This window comes from Phocoena sinus, chromosome 15 (assembly GCF_008692025.1).
Source record: "Phocoena sinus isolate mPhoSin1 chromosome 15, mPhoSin1.pri, whole genome shotgun sequence".
NCBI classification, from domain to species: Eukaryota; Metazoa; Chordata; class Mammalia; order Artiodactyla; family Phocoenidae; genus Phocoena; species Phocoena sinus.
The window spans coordinates 23,875,479-23,891,745 of NC_045777.1; the positions used below are offsets into that span (position 1 = coordinate 23,875,479).

The window sequence follows — 16,267 nt, forward strand, 5'->3', positions numbered from 1 at the left end:
GCGTCCCCTGCATTGGCAGGCGGGTTCTTAATCACTGCACCACCAGGGAAGTCCCTTAGGGAGTTTTGAAGTGCTAGGATTCTCCCAGGATTCTGTTCTTTTCAACCATCGGTGAAAAGGGGGGAATCCTTGTGGGGACAGAGTCTGGGAAAGAGGGACTCCGACAAGGTGGTGCTGAAGACTGAGGGTGGGTGAGGTGGGTTAATGAAAGAGCTATGAAGAGCCCGAGGCAGAGGTCAAAGAGGACAGGTGCTGTGATGACTTGAGCCTCTGTGACGTGTCTGGCGGAGACTAGGGAGAGCGGGAGGCGCGCGCGCGTCCCGACCGTCCGGCCGCGTCCCAGGCCCTGCCTCCTCGCGCACAGCAGTGAAAGCGCGCGCTCGTGTGCGCAGCGACCTCTGTGCGCCTGCGCCGCCGTTGCCGGGTATCCGCCGGCGAAAAGACGACCTAGGGGAGGGGTGGTGGCAGCGGGGACTCCGGAAGCCCACCTTTCACCCGGAAATGGTTGTCGAGAAACATGGCGTTGCTGGTGCGAGTCCTTGTGAGTGAAGGAGTAATTTTGTGGTGTCGCCCACCGGGCCTCTGGATTGGAGTCGGAGAGGGAGGGGCGGGAGCAACTGGACGGAAGTGCAGGAGCGGAGCCTGTGCGGTAGCGAGGCTGCGCGGCCGCATCTCTTCGGGGAAACTGAGGCAGTTTCCCACCTCCCCCAACCCTCGGTTTGGCCGTGGCTTCCCCCTCTTTGGAGAAGGCGTGAGACTGACGTCAGATATAAATTTGACGAAGCTTGCTTTTCCTTGGTCACCACCTGTGACTCCTTCCCCTCAGGGAGGGAGGCAGCGCATGGGGCACTGATTGTAGTTTCGGGAGACCCGGGTTCTAGTTCCTGTTCTGTCACTAACGCTTAGGGTGACCTTGGGCAAGTCACTTTTGGGCTTCAGAGTTCCCATGGGCAAAGCGAGGACGTAAATCTGCAAGTCTTTGGGATTCTGAGGTTCTTTGGGTTTGTTTCAGAGATCAGTAGATCAATTATTAACTCTATAGTTAAGTGGAATACTCTTATATGCTATTAGAGTGAAAGCTGCACGAGAACTGGGGTCATATCTGTCGTTTTCACTCTGCCTAGCACAGTGTCTGGCACATCATAGGTGTTCAGTAAAGATTTGTTGAAGGAATGAAATAAGTGATGAAGAACTACTCGACTAATTAACACCCATATGGGAAGCTGCTGCACCTCTTGTGATTCAGTCCTGAACTTCTAGCCGACTCTGACTTATAGAAATTAAAGAGAACAAGAGTTAGGAGGATACAGAGCTTGGCTCCTAATCATGGAGGGATAGTAGAGTTTATAATTTTATCAAGTCTTTAAAAAACTGGGTCAAGGAGATTGTTTTTCATAGCAGACGCTGTGTATTCCTGCCTCTAGCTTTCTTTTGAGTTCTGATATTAGAAATATTTGTGTCTAATCTTTTTATATGTGGCATACACGGCCTGTGATTTTACTTCTTGTATTCCTTGTCAGCCTAGCAAAGTGAAGTGCCCTCTGTTGTTGCATAGTAAAAGTTTTTTTGAAGAGTAGCTCCTGTAACCTACAGAAAGTAACTTGGTGAAGTAATTGTTGATGCCAGGGCAGGAACTGATTCAGATCTGAGGGCTGCTGAGGAAATGGCAACTAGGATGTCCTAAGTGGTTTTTTTTTGGCCATGGTGCTCGGCTTGTGGGATCTTAGTTCCCTGACCAGGAATCGAACCCAGGCCCCTGGCAGTGGAAGCGCAGAGTCCTAACCACTGGACCACCAGGGAATTCCCTCCTAAGTGTTTTGTTTTTTTAAAAAATATTTATTTATTTTTATTATTATTTTTTTGGCTGTGTTGGGTCTTAGTTGCGGTGCGCAGGCTTCTCTCTAGTTGTGGCTCACATACTCAGTAGCTGCGGCGCATGGGCTTAGTTGCCCTGCTGCGTGTGGGATCTTAGTTCCTTGACCAGGAATTGAACCTGTGTCCCCTGCATTGGAAGGTGAATTCTTAACCACTGGACCACCAGGGAAGTCCCCCTCCTAGATGTATTTTTTTTAATTAATTAATTTATTTTTGGCTGCGTTGGGTCTTTGTTGCTGCGTGCGGGCTTTCTCTAGTTGTGAGCAGGGGCTACTCTTCATTGTGATGCACAGGCTTGTCACTACAGTGGCTTCTCTTGTTGCTGAGCATAGGCGCTCGCGCTTCAGTAGTTGTGGCATGTGGGCTCAGTAGTTGTGGCTCATGGGCTCTAGAGCACAGGCTCTGTAGTTGTGGTGCACAGGCTTAGTTGCTCTGCGGCCTGTGGGATCTTCCCAGACCAGGGATCGAACCCATGTCCCCTGCATTGGCAGGCAGATTCTTAACCACTGTGCTACCAGGGAAGTCCCATCCTAGGTGTTTTTAAGGTAGATACTTTGTGGGGGAAAGGTGAGAATTTTATTGGGCTGTAGATCCGAAATGAATACCTTGACTTGTCTTGGAAGTTAGTGGCTTCCCCAGCTGAGCATGCTGCTGAGCATGTGGATGGTTACAGGATCTTTTCTTCTTGGTTGGTAGCATCCAGTGAAACCACCTTTCTAACTGCCTTCTATTAGTTGAATCTTTTTCTACCCCCCATTTATCCCTTTCTATTCATCTTTTTAGGTAGAAAGCAAGATTAGGTAAGGAAAGTCACTTTCACTTTAAAAGGTATACTGTAATTCTTTGAAGTCTTCTTATCATATGTTGTAATGTGTGACAAAGCAACAGAAACTCCCTTAGGACTAGAGAGTTACAGTAAACATGAAAGTAGCAGATATTTATTGATCACCTATGCTGAAGAGGCATTAGGGTTAGGCGCTGTGAGGAATTCACAAATACAGGAAAATGCACCTGTCTAGGTGTCGGAAGAACCTTGTTTGAAAGCTTGGCCCCATTACTTACTATGGGTATAGCCTTGAGCAAATCACCTAACTTCTCTGAGCCTCAGATTTTCTTAAGGGTAAGTTTGATAGGGTTGATCAGAGAATCAGTTGATACAAATGACATTTTAAATGCTTGTTTTCCCTTCCTTTTAATTCAGCGACTATTTTGAGTGTTCACTGCATTCTAGCAACTCTCCAAGGGACTGAGGATGAAAAACATAGAACTTATTCTCATGTTTATAATCTGATAGCAGAGACAGAAAAGAAAACTACTGATAACAATTCTTGAAATGCTGTGATAGAAGTCTTAACTAGGTGCTGTGGTAGCAGAGTAGAAAGGCACCTAACCCAGTCTGAGGACAAGCATTTAGATACTTAAACTAAAGGAGGGAGCATTAGATGGGGAATAGGGGAAAGGAAATAGAGGAGAAGCATTAGCTTATGCTACTATGCTAGACAACAAAGGCGCTCTAAGTAAATCTCTCTGGCTGGACTCAGGGGCACTTGTGGGGAAATGGCAGTAGAGGAGACATTGCCTTGCATGTCATAGTTAGGAGTTGGAGATTTATCTTGAGTCAGAGGGCAGCCACTGAAGTATTTTAAATGAAGGGAAGATTTATTTTTAAAGGTTTTTTTGATGCATTTACTCTTGTTATTTTTCTTATTTAAATTTTTAAAATTGAGGAATAATTGACGTACAGCAAATCACACTTATTTAATTGTATAATTTGATAAGTTTTGACACAGGTATACACCTGAAAAGTCATAATCATAATAAAAATAACGAACATATCCGTCACTCCCCAAAATTTCTTTGCGCCCTTTTGCAATCCTTGTATTGCTCTCCCTGCTTCCAGCCACCATTGATCAGGGGAACACTTTGTTCCTTCTCTCATTTTTAAATTGAAATTAAAAATTTTTAATTTGAAAGTATAAAAAAGTAAAAAAAAAAAGTCCAATCCACATAGTAAACAAAAAACATAGATTTTTGTTTTAATAGATCCCTGTAACAAGGGTGGATGTAACAGATGGGTCAGTCAGAGAGGGCTGAGATTAGAGTCCCCAAGGCCAGTCAGAAACTAAAGTAATCCTGGAAGAAGTGATGAAGGCCTGTACTAAGTGGGAGATGGACAGTGTGATTAAAGAAGAAGGGATGGTTGCAAGAGGTATTGAGATTGTCTACAGAGCTTGATGAGAGATTAGATGTTAAGGATGAGGAAGAGGGAAGACTCTAACAGCTTGTCCCAGGTCAGCCTAGGATGACTGAGTTAATAGCAGTGTTCTTCACTGAGAAAATCTAGCTGGAGTTTTTGGGGTTTTTCTGTTTGTTTGGTGTTTTTTTGTTGTTGTTGGCTTTTGTTTTTGCAGCTGGATATTTGGTGTTTAGGAGAGGGAGCTGAAATATAAGTTGTAGTTGAAACAAAAATGTTGAGATTTCTCGAGCAATAATATTGATAGGGAACATTTATAGGGCACTTACCATGTGGTAAGCACTCTTAAATACTTTATATGTGTGAACTTGCTAAATCCTTACGACAGCCCTTTGAAAAGGTAGGCACTATTATTCCCCCATTTTGCAGACAAGAAAATTGAACCACCGAGAAGTAGGATTCCTGAAACATTCTCATTAGTCTCCCCTTACTTTTTCCTCTTTCTGTCTTTTTGACCAGTTTTTACCCTTCTCCAAGGATGGGTTTGGGAAGGAGGAGTAAACTGAAACACTGCTATTACCGAGTAGATCTAGCAGAGGAACTGGACATTTGAGCAGTGTGCTGGGGCTTTTTTATGGTTTTATGAGCTGTTTTGACATTGGTAATAATTTTTACTTTTCTTTGATAGTAGTATAAATTGCAGAAAGCCACACTGGATTTAAAAAAAAATTGTAGTAGAATACGCATAACATAATTTACCATTTCAACCAATTTTAAGTGTACAGTCCAGTGGTATTAAGTACATTCACATTGTTGTGCTGCCATCACCACCATCATCCAAAGAACTCTTTTCATCTTCAAAAACTGAAACTCTGTACCTATTAAAAGATAAATCCCTATGCCCCACTCTACCCAGCCCTGGGCAACCACCATTCCTTCTGTCTTTATGATTTTGACTACTCTAGGTACCTCATATAAGTGGAATCATACAGTGTTTGTTCTTTTGTATCTGGCTTATTTCACTTAACATAATGTCCTGAAAGTTCATCCATGTTGTAGCATGACAGAATTTCCTTTTTTTAAGGCTGAATAATATTCTGTTGTATGCATATACTACATTTCATTTATCCATTCATCTGTTGATGGGCACTTTGGTTGCTTCCACCTTTTGGCTATTGCCAAATAGTGCTGCCATGAACATGGGTGTACAAATATTTGTTCTAGTCCCTGTTGTTACTTCTTTTGGGTATGTGCTCAGAAGTAGAATTGTTGGATCATATTGTAATTCTATGTTTAATTTTTTGAGCAATCACCATTCTGTTTTCCATAGCAGCTGCACCATTTTACATTTCTACCAGCCAAGCACAAGGGTTTCAATTTCTCCACATCTTCTCCAACACTTATTTTCTTTCTTTCTTTTTTTTTTTTTATAGTGGCCATCCGAATGGGTGTGAGAGGATAATCTCATTGTAGTTTTTTTTTTAAGATTTTTTTTGATGTGGACCATTTTTAAAGTCTTTTTAAAAATTTAATTAATTAATTTATTTTTGGCTGCATTGGGTCTACGTTGCTGCGCACAGGCTTTTCTCTAGTTGCAGCAAGCAGGGGCTACTCTTTGTTGCAGTGTGTGGGCTTCTCATTGTGGTGGTTTCTCTTGTTGCAGAGCATGGGCTCTAGGCATGTGGGCTTCAGTAGTTGTGGCATGTGGGCTCAGTAGTTGTGGCACATGGGCTTAGTTGCTCTGTGGCATGTGGGATGTGGGAGCTTCCCAGACCAGGGATCGAACCCATGTTCCCTGCATTGGCAGGCGGATTCTCAACCACTGCGCCCCCAGGGAAGTCCCATCTGCAAGTATTTTTTCACATATTTTTTCTGTTCCTTATTTCTCTCTTCTCCGTCTGAGACTTCCATTATACATATGTTGGTATGTTTGATGGTGTAGATACGTTTGCTGGTAGGTCTCTGAGACTCCATTAAATTTTCTTCATTTTTTTTTTTTTCTTTCTGTTCATTGGGCTGGATAATCTCAATTGATCTATCTTCAAGGTCACTGATTCTTTCTTTTGCTCAAATCTGCTGTTAAACTTCTCTAGTGAAATGTGAATTTTATTTATTGTTCTTTTCTTTTTAAAAAAATTTTAAAAAAAATTTATTTATTTATTTGCTTGCACCAGGTTTTAGTTGTGGCAGATGGGCTCCTTAGTTGCAGCTCACAGGCTCCTTAGTTGTGGCTTGCCTGCTCCTTAGTTGTGGCCTGCGGGCTCCTCATTTGTGGCATGTGTACTCTTACTTGCAGCATGCATGTGGGATCTAGTTCTCTGACCAAGGATCAAACCCAGGCCCCCTGCATTGGGAGTGCAGAGTCCTATCCACTGCACCACCAGAGAAGTCCCTTATTGTTCTTTTCAACTCCAGAATTTTTGTTTGGCTTTTTGTAAAATTTCTTTCTTTATTGATATTGTTTATTTGGTGAGATACCATTCTCATACTTTGCTTTAGTTCTTTAGTCATGGTTTCCTTTAGATCTTAAAATTTTTAAATAGCTGGTTCAAAGTCTTTGTCTGGTTTGTCTAATGTCTGGGCTTCCTCAGGGACAGTTTCTACTGATTTTTAAATTTTCCCTTGTATTGACCATGCTTTTCTTGTTGTTTTACATGTTTCACAAGTTTTTGTTGAAAACTAAACATTTTAAATAATATAATGTGGCACCTCTGGAAATCAGGACTTTCTTTTCCCAAAGTTTGTTGTTATTTTTCTGTTGAGTGACTTTTCTGAATTAATTCTGTAAAGTCTGTATTCTTTGTGATGTGGTCTCTGCCCAGTTAGCTTAGTGGTCAAGTAATGATTGGATGGAGATTTCCTTAAATGCCTGGAACCAATGAGTCTCTTAGTATTTGTTGAGGGGCTCTGTGTGCATTTTGGAGCATGGCTTCATCCTTCTGCCAGTCATTTGACAGTTCTGCCTTAACCTTCACTTCCTGCTTGCGAAGCACCTCAAGGTCAACCAGAGATGAGAGCTTAGAGCAGTCTCAGGTCTTTCCTGTTCTGGGCATGTGCACAAACCTGTGCATCTGCATGGCCTTCAAGTTCCCAGGAATATGTCAGAGCTTTTCAAGGTCCCTATGCATGTCTCATTCCTCTGATTTTCCTTTTAAACTTTTTGATTAGCCTATTGTTTTCCCCAAGTATTAGCCACTGCCTCAGGCAGCCACAAAGTTAAACAATTGCCTCTATTTGTTTTCCACTAACGCTCCTGGGGAAAATGGTTATCATACTGGAGGAGTTTCAAGACAGATGGAGTCTTCCAAGGAACCGCTAGACAGATCAAATAATTCCAGACCTTTGTGAATAAGGTTTGAGGAGCTTCAACCCCATTCAGGAGTCAACTTTTCTCCAGAGAAGACTAGTTCCTTTCAGTGAATACTACTATTTAGAAACCAAGTTTGGATGCTACGTGTTGTCATTGCAACTGGGGTGTCATTGCTTCCAGGCCCTATCAGTACAGGAGTAGGAAGTATATGTATGTGTATACATATACATAAACACACATATGTTGATTTCTTTATCTCTGTATATTAAAAACTTACACCAGTTACTCTAAATCCACCCCAATAGCACAGGGTTTATTCTGTCCTTTTGCCTTTTCATATTTGTTAACTCCTTTCTCTGATAGAAACCTGATCCCTCATCCTTAATATATTTACTGATTTGCTCAAATCCTTCCTGTATTTGTGAATTCACATACTTGCTAAACTTTATTTGTAACCTGAATCAATACTTGTGGTGCTTTTGCAGTCATTTGTGGACATGTGCAGAGGGGTGAAAAATTTGAACTGCAACATGCATATTCCTGGCTGAGGTGATACTCTGACTTCTTGTTTTAGCTATTATGCTGTAAACAAGTATCCTTCTCATGGTCAATTTAGTGTCATGTTTTTTGCATTTTTGTGCTTTTGTTGGTGATTTCCCTGTTTAAAATGGCCCCCAGGTGTAGTGCTGAAGTGCTGTCTAGTGCTGCTAAGTGCAAAAAGGCTGTGATGTTTCTTGTGGAGAAAATTTGTGTGTTATAGATGAGTTTTGTTCAGGAGCAAGTTAGTGCTATTGGCTCTGAGTTCAGTGTTAATGAATCAACAACATATTAAATAAGGTGTCTTTAAACAGAAACACACAAAACAAGTTCATGTATTGTTTGGTTGATGAAAATATTGTGACCAGAGGCTTGCAGAAACCTAACCTTGTATTTTTCCCCTAGGAGCAATGGTTCAGTGTTTGCTAACTTAGTGTTTGTGGTCACTTTGTAAAACATAACTATGGGGAATAGGAGAATTGACTACCTGTAAAGCCTTTTCCAGCTCATGGGTGAGCAAAGGAAAATACTATGTATCTTAAAAACCACATGAAGAAAGAGTCTGGTCAGTGGACTGATTAAAGTGTAGTCACAAAAAGAGCTGATCTGTGAGAATATTTTCAAATACGATGTAAAATCACCTGCAAATCACAATATGCACAGGAAATACAAACATAAAACTTATCTTTAAAATTTTGGTTGAAGTGTTGATGAGGCAAAAGGACAATAAAACCAGTTCCCACTGAGTAATGGTGTTTATACTATCCTAAGTTAAAGCAATGTTTTTTGTTTTGTTTTGTTTTGTTTTGCGGTATGCGGGCCTCTCACTGTTGTGGCCTTTCCCGTTGTGGAGCACAGGCTCCGGACGCGCAGGCTCAGCGGCCATGGCTCATGGGCCTAGCCGTACTGCGGCATGTGGGATCTTCCCAGACCGGGGCATGAACCCATGTCCCCTGCATTGGCAGGCGGACTCTCAACCACTGCGCCACCAGGGAAGCCCTAAAGCAATGATTTTAACCACTGGATTTTTTTCTGAACTTGGGAGAACTGAGGTTTGCTAATTGTTATAGACCTAATGTATTAGTACCTATAAGAGGATGTTAAGTACTTCCACAGATTTACTGATATATATTTATAAATGAAGTATTGGGAGAGGTGGAAAGGAAAAAGGACTTAGTAGAATCAGTAGAACCAGAACCTGGAGTCTAGGTTGAAGCAAATGAGCTCATGCTTTGGGTAGGAGAGAAGAAGAGAGTCCCAGAGGAACTCCAAGGGGATTAGCTTGTGTGGAGAGGAGCAGTAATTCTCAAACCAGAGAGTATGAGTCAGGTTTTGGAACTGCTGAGTGGAGAATGCAAGGCAGAGTATGTAAGTATATTGATGGGTCGGAGTCCAGTTGGTAAAGATCAGGTGTTTAAGTTTGACTACAGAGACACTTGGAGGCACTGCAAGCTTTTGAGAAAGGGAATTCCAGGTTCAAAGCAATATTTTAAGAAAATGGTTCTTGCTGCTGTGACAGTTTGCTGGGGAAAGAGGAGTTTACTTAACATAATTCACTAACAGTTGTTAATAGCAATAGTGAAGCCTTTGTGTGTGTGTTTTACTGTTATTGAAGTGCTTTTACAGGTGGTCCTTGGGATGCTCCTGTGAGGTAGCTTTTATTATTCCCACTTTTAGGTAAGGGAAAATGGAGGTCCAGAGTTTTGAGTAACTAGTTCAGGGTCACACAGCTATTTAATGGTAGGCTTGCGATTCAGATACCCTTTCTGCTACACCTCAGTTTCAATTAAGGATTTCGACAAAGAATTATTGTTGTAGGATTGGAGAAGGAAAGAAAACAGCAGCTGATTACTACTTTCTTCTAATAAGAAGTGATTTAAAGTATTGGCATGAGACCAAGTAGAGTCAAATGTTACAGAGAAAATTTTTGACATTGGAAAAAATAGGATGAAATTCTTCAGAAAATCTTCCAAAAGTTTGCATTGTTCCTACTTGTAATGTCCTCTTACCTTACCCCCACCCCCCACCCCCACTCCACTTTGGGCCTGAATCTGCTGAAGTTTCATCTTAGCACGTATTTACATTTTTAGGAAAGGAACATCTGACATGGAATGATCTGGTAAATGTGTCAGCTGTTAGTAAACGAGAAGCCAGTAATTGTATCTCATTTGAAAACAATCCCAACAGGTCAAACCTCAGCTGAAATAAAATCCTATTTTTAAGCTTTACTTTTAATTTGAAACATAAGTTGCTGTGAGTAGCCTATTAGAAACAGTTACACAACTTTAGAAAGCATCTCTAGGTTTAAAATTCTAATACCTTTCTCCCCCTTACCCCTGGCCCTTCCTGCCTAGTCATGAGGAAATGGAGATTCAGATTCAACTTAATATTTATTGAGTTGGACATACTGCAAAGGACATTTTTTTCCCTTAAAATCCTGAGAGGTAGGGATTTTTATTTATTTTATGGAAGAGGCAACAAAGGCTCATAGCTCACTGATAGGGGAGCCAAGAGTCAAATCAGTACTTTCTGATTCCAAGTACAGGACTCTTCCCATAGTATTATGCTGTATTTTAATTGGTTCAAGACTAGGTCATAGAGTGGTAGAGCTAGAAGGGACTTTGGGGATATTTCCTCTACCCTTTCATCCCATAAATGAGCATGGATCCAGGAGTTGGGCTTTCTGGATTCAAATCTTAACCCCGCTATTTATTAACCATGTGACCTTGGGAAGTTACTTATCCATACTTCCATTTCTTTATCCATATACGTGGGATAATAACAAAATACCTAAGTCATTGGGTGGTGATTATGAGGTTTAAATGAGTTCATATATGTAAAGTACCTGAAAAATACCTGGCACATAGTAAGTGCTTATAAGTATTACTAATATTTGTTAAGAGGAAACTGAGTATCATAAAGGTGTAATTACTTCTAAAGATTATATTAAAGTAGCTGAGTTTAAACTAGGATCCGGATCTTTGACTCCTACTATTGTAGTTGATGGTTGGCAAAGTGTTTTCAGACAGTTTGGTATATCCAGTCCTCATTATGGCTCTATAAAGTCTACAGGCCAAGTGAAAGAAACCCTTCGATCTCCCAAAGTTGGTTTCTAGAATAGAGATTTCCAGTGCTGTGTACGTGGATGCCATTTATACAGTGGGTTGTATTTCAGCTTCATAAAGTAAAGCAGGCTTCTCATTTAGCAAGGTAGAGCTTCTCCTTTCTCCAGCCTAACCTTTCACTTTAGTCCAGAGACCTTTTTGAGGTCAATTAATGCCAGAGAGAAAAATTGGACCTCAGTCATAGCTCTAACAGCCACTTAATCTCCCTTTGTCTTGGAAATCAAATTGCCCAAGTGTGTTTTCCCACCCTAAAAATTTCAGCCCATGGGGCTTCCCTGGTGGCGCAGTGGTTGAGAGTCCGCCTGCCGATGCAGGGGACACGGGTTCGTGCCCCGGTCTGGGAAGATCCCACATGCCGCAGAGTGGCTGGGCCCGTGAGCCATGGCCGCTGAGCCTGTGCGTCTGGAGCCTGTGCTCCGCAATGGGAGAGGCCACAACAGTGAGAGGCCCGCATACCGCAAAAAAAATAAAAAATAAAAATAAAAATTTCAGCCTTAGTTTCTTCATCCTTTTGGGGTTAATGGTAATCCTGGCACTGTTCACTGTAAAGGGATTTTATGAAGAGCTTATAAATCAGTGTTTATGAAAAGGAATTGCAAACTCTTATTTAAATGATAAGCTAACTGTAAAATGCCTGAAGTAGGTTTATTTTGTTACTTTCCTGAGAGGGAGCTCATGTCCTCCAGTTTGGGTCAGCTATTACCAGAATTCGTCTAGTCCGTGGTAGGCAGGGGTACATTTTATCCTTGGAGAGATGAGCATGGGGAGGCTTGGTCCTAGTCCTGTTTTGGAAATTCTCCTTTCATGTGCCCTGTTCTGGCAGGATTTCTAGACTTAGGTACGCTCTTTGCCTTCTACACATGGAGTCTGATATAGATTCCTGACAAACTGTTTTTTTCTTTCTCTAGAGGAACTGGATTAGCATCTCCCAGTGGGTTCCAGTATGCAGCCGATTGCTACTTGTGTCTCATACACAGGGACAGTGGGGCAGGGCTCTGTCTGGTACTTCCCAGGTAAGATTTGTTATTCCTTTGCTTGGTATGAAAAAACCTTAGTGTTTATGTGCAAATGTCATGTATTTATAGATTAGCCAACCAAATTGTGTGATGGAAAAACCTCATGAGACCACTTCTGGGTCTCTGTGGTGCCAGCTCAGGACTGATTCCTACTGTATGGTGTCTAGGGCGTTGCTTCTAAATACCCCAGCAGTGGAACTTAGCCTAGGATACCATGCTACAGTCTGATGATTTTTACTGTTGGGAGTGTTTCCAGATATTCATCTCAGAGTTAAGTTTTCTTCAGTTTTCTTTTTGTAGCCACTTTGTGCCGCTTTTATTTGGGGTAAGAAATTTTTCTTCATTTTTTTCCTTTTTATGAACATAAAAATCCAAGGAACAATTATTTCAGGCCTTACTTAGTTTACCACTGATCACATGATTCTTTATAAAGTAGTTTACTTTGGACCCTCCTTGAGAGTTTTTTCTCCTGATTTTTGTTAATTGTACAAATAATTTAGTAATAAAGGAAATAAAAATCACCCATGACTTCAAACCTGAAAACATCTGCTGGTTCTTTTCCAGTCCTTAAGTATGTATGTGTGTACTAATTTTTTCCCTCGGTACCTTAACAAATACCCACAGAATTTTATGTTCTGGTGCTTTTTCACTTATTAGAGCAGACATTATTCACGTTGTTAGATAGATTTCATAATTAATTTTTTAAATGGCTACATGTTATTTATTTAACCTTTGTTTATATTAAAATTATCTACAGATTTTTTGTAGACTTTAATGTGATTACCATTTTATTGTTATATAGTATTTCTTATTTTTAATTATTTATTAAAGATGAACTTCTAGGAGGGTGTACCCTAGGTCAAAGGGTATAAGCAGTTTTCCTCTCCAAAAAGTTGTTTTAATTTATAGTGCCACCAGCAAGTTTATATAACTAGTTTTTCATCCTTACCTCCCCTAAATTGGGTGTTTTAAAAAAATTTAAACTAATTGGGTAGAAAATGTTACCTTGTTTTGCTTTGCATTTCTTTATCAGGGTTAAACATTTTTCTGTTTATCAGTTATATTCTGATTTGTAAAAATTACATATTTACATCATTTCTCTGTTTATCTACTGGGAATTTATTTTCATTACCAATTTATATAAATTCCTTTTATAGCCATTCACTTTCTTTTTCATATTTAATGCAATGAAAAATTATTTTTGATGTATATAATTATATATTATATAATTTAAATAAATAAATAAAATATATTAAAATACTTTAGTAAAATATAGAGTAATTCCCTCCAGCTGGTGTATAAGCCTTGCCCTTCTGAGGACGTCTTATTTTTACCTGTATTTCTTGGGCTTCTCACTAAGTCTGGCACAGAGAAGACACTAAATGTATGTTGAATGAATGAAGAATATGCTTGTGCAAAAGAGGCATCTACTTTGGGTAGTCATGTAGCTATTTCTTTTCAGAGTTGGGCTAGGTTCTATTTTTATTTCTGTGCACTGGAAAATTTTAGTAGAATTTATCCTATAGTTCTAAATCATTTGTAAATAATGTGTGCAGAGATGGTGGAAGGAGGAACTCATTATATCAATCTCTGAGTTGTGCCTCATTCTTTGAATCAATAAATGTTTATTGGGTACCTAATATATACCAGATACTATATTAGGCTCTGGGATGGCATTATAGAGAAGCATCCATGTAAATAACTTAAAATTGTTTATCTCATGCTGACAAGATTATAAACAAACTGGACATTTTGTCATATTGACGTTACCTCACTGGTACATCTTCCCATCTTTGAGTTCTCCTGGTTGGAAAACTCTGCTTCAGAATGACATCCTTAGGTACATATCTGACAGGGAGGCAGATTTGGCTTAGAATGAGGAAGAACTTTGTGTGAACTAGAATTGTGGTGTAATGAGATGTGTTGGCTGTATTTTAATAAAGTAAATTTACTTTTACTGGAAGTATTCAAGCAATGATTGGAAGGCTATGTTAGGGGCTTGACATAAAAGTATCCTCCATTGGATGAGTGGTAGTATCAGATGATCTCTTAAGGTAATGTCCAATGCTATAATCCTATTATCATTTTCAAAAGACTAGGGACATTGGACTCTAATCTGTCTTTTCTAAGTAACCTCTTGAAGTTCTGTCATACTTTGATGAGTCTACTTAAAAAGTTTTTTTTAGGGCTTCCCTGGTGGCGCAGTGGTTGAGAGTCCGCCTGCCGATGCAGGGGACACGGGTTCGTGCCCCGGTCCAGGAAGATCCCACATGCCGCGGAGCGGCTGGGCCCGTGAGCCATGGCCACTGAGCCTGCGCGTCCAGAGCCTGTGCTCTGCAACAGGAGAGGCCACAACAGTGAGAGGCCCGCGTACCTCAAAAAAAAAGAAAGTTTTTTAAAATTTTTGAAATAATTTAAACTTACAGAAAAGTTATAAAAATGGTAGTGTTCCCTTATACCCTTCATCTAGCTTCCTCTAATGTTAGCATCTTATAGCAATTATTGAAACCAGGAAGTGAACATTGATGTGATACTATTAACTAATCTATACACCTTATTCCAATTTTACTTTTTTTCCCCATTAATGTCCTTTTTTTGGTCTCTCAATTGGGGTTCATCTAATATTTTCTTAAAATTAGATTGAGGCTATGCATTTTTGGCAAAAGTGATATTGTTTCCTTCTCAGTGGGTCACATCAGGGGATACATGATGCCAGTTATTACTGGTGATGTTAACTTTGATGACTTGGTTATTAAATTGGTGTCTGTCAGCTTCCTCTACTATAAAGTACTATTTTCTCCTTTGTAATTAGTAGGTGTCTTGTGAGAAGATACTTTGAGATTATGCAAATATCCTGTTTCTCATCATACTTTCTTTTTTTGAAGTTTTTAAAATAATTTTTATTGAAATATAGTTGATTTACAATGTTGTGGGGTTTTTTTTTGGTTTTTCTGGCTGCATTGGGTCTTTGTGGTGCATGGGCTTCTCATTTTGGTGGCTTCTCTTGTTGTGGCTCGCAGGCTCTAGAGCCCAGGCTCAGTAGTTGCAGCTCACAGGCTTAGTTGCTCTGCAGCATGTGGGATCTTCCCAGACCAGGGATCGAACCCGTGTCCCCTGCATCGGCAGGCGGATTCTTAACGACTGTGCCACTAGGGAAGCCCCAGGAGGTGGAGTTTTGATAAAAACTTTTATTTCAACTATTTTGTTCCTTTTTTTGCATAAATATAAAAATGTTCCAAAACTTCCAAGATCTTAGAAGATAGTGACTGAAAGGATCAATCAGTGATGTTCATCTTAAAGGATTAAGAAAAGGCCCCGAAACTACAAAAGATGAAGCAGCCTTAGCTGAATAATTTATTACAACAACTTGTAAATGTTTGTGTAAAATGTCTTATAAGGGTTTATTGTTGGGTCTGTGGGCACCCAGGGATGAGGGGTGGGAGCAGGATTTCTTTCTTTTTTAAGGCTGTATAATATTCCATTTAATCTATCTATCTATCTATCTATATCTATATCTATATATCTATGCCACAGTTTCTTTATCCAGTCTTCTGTCAGTGGGCATTTGGGTTACTGCCATATCTTGGCTATTGTGAATAATGCTGCAGTGAACATAAGTGTGCAAGCATCTCTCCAAGATCCTGCTTTGAATTTTTTTGGATATATACCCTGAAGTGGGATTGTGGTATCATGTGGTAATTCTATTTATGGTTCTTGACTGCAACAGTCATTACTATGGTGTTTGTTTGATGGTCATTTTTGAATTCCATCATTTCCTACTACATTTCTTGATTGGAATTCTACTGTAAGGAAGAGCTGTCACTTTCTCTCCATTTATTTATTTATTCAATTGTTTTGTTTGTATCAGTATGAGCTAATGGATATTTATTCTGTGAGTTATAATACATTATTCTCATTATTTTGTTGATCAAATTGTTCCATGTTTGGCTGTTGAGAACTCCTTCAAGTTCCTTTCTACGTGCCTTCATTTTTTGAACACTTCCTTGTTTCTTGGCACCACAAGATGTTTCAGGTTCTTTGCTCTAGCCCTAGAGTTAACAGTTTCCCCCCGGGAGCCCTGGTTCCTTTTATTGGAGAATGATATTTGGAATATTTAGAAATTAAGATCTGGGTGCTAAGTGTACATGAGCCAGTGTTGTTGAACTCTACGCACGTTTTTGAAATCAGTTAGATATAGGGCAAAGAAGAT

General features: G+C 40.0%; 1 protein-coding gene across 4 annotated transcripts in view; it reads left to right on the forward strand.

Annotated features, from left to right (window-relative positions):
* The first annotated feature begins 422 nt into the window (after positions 1-422).
* The window catches only part of LOC116740661 (ubiquinol-cytochrome-c reductase complex assembly factor 1), a 92,845-nt gene continuing 77,000 nt past the window's right edge, over positions 423-16,267 (forward strand). For 2 of the 4 annotated variants that reach the window (XM_032606458.1, XM_032606460.1), the window contains exons 1-2: positions 2,924-2,995; positions 11,950-12,054. In XM_032606458.1, coding sequence (XP_032462349.1) covers positions 2,939-2,995; positions 11,950-12,054 — 162 coding nt within the window. In that variant the 5' untranslated portion in view covers positions 2,924-2,938. Of the gene's footprint in view, positions 542-2,923; positions 2,996-11,949; positions 12,055-16,267 lie in introns of those variants that run through there. The other 2 variants (XM_032606459.1, XM_032606461.1) reach the window with 2 other exon arrangements.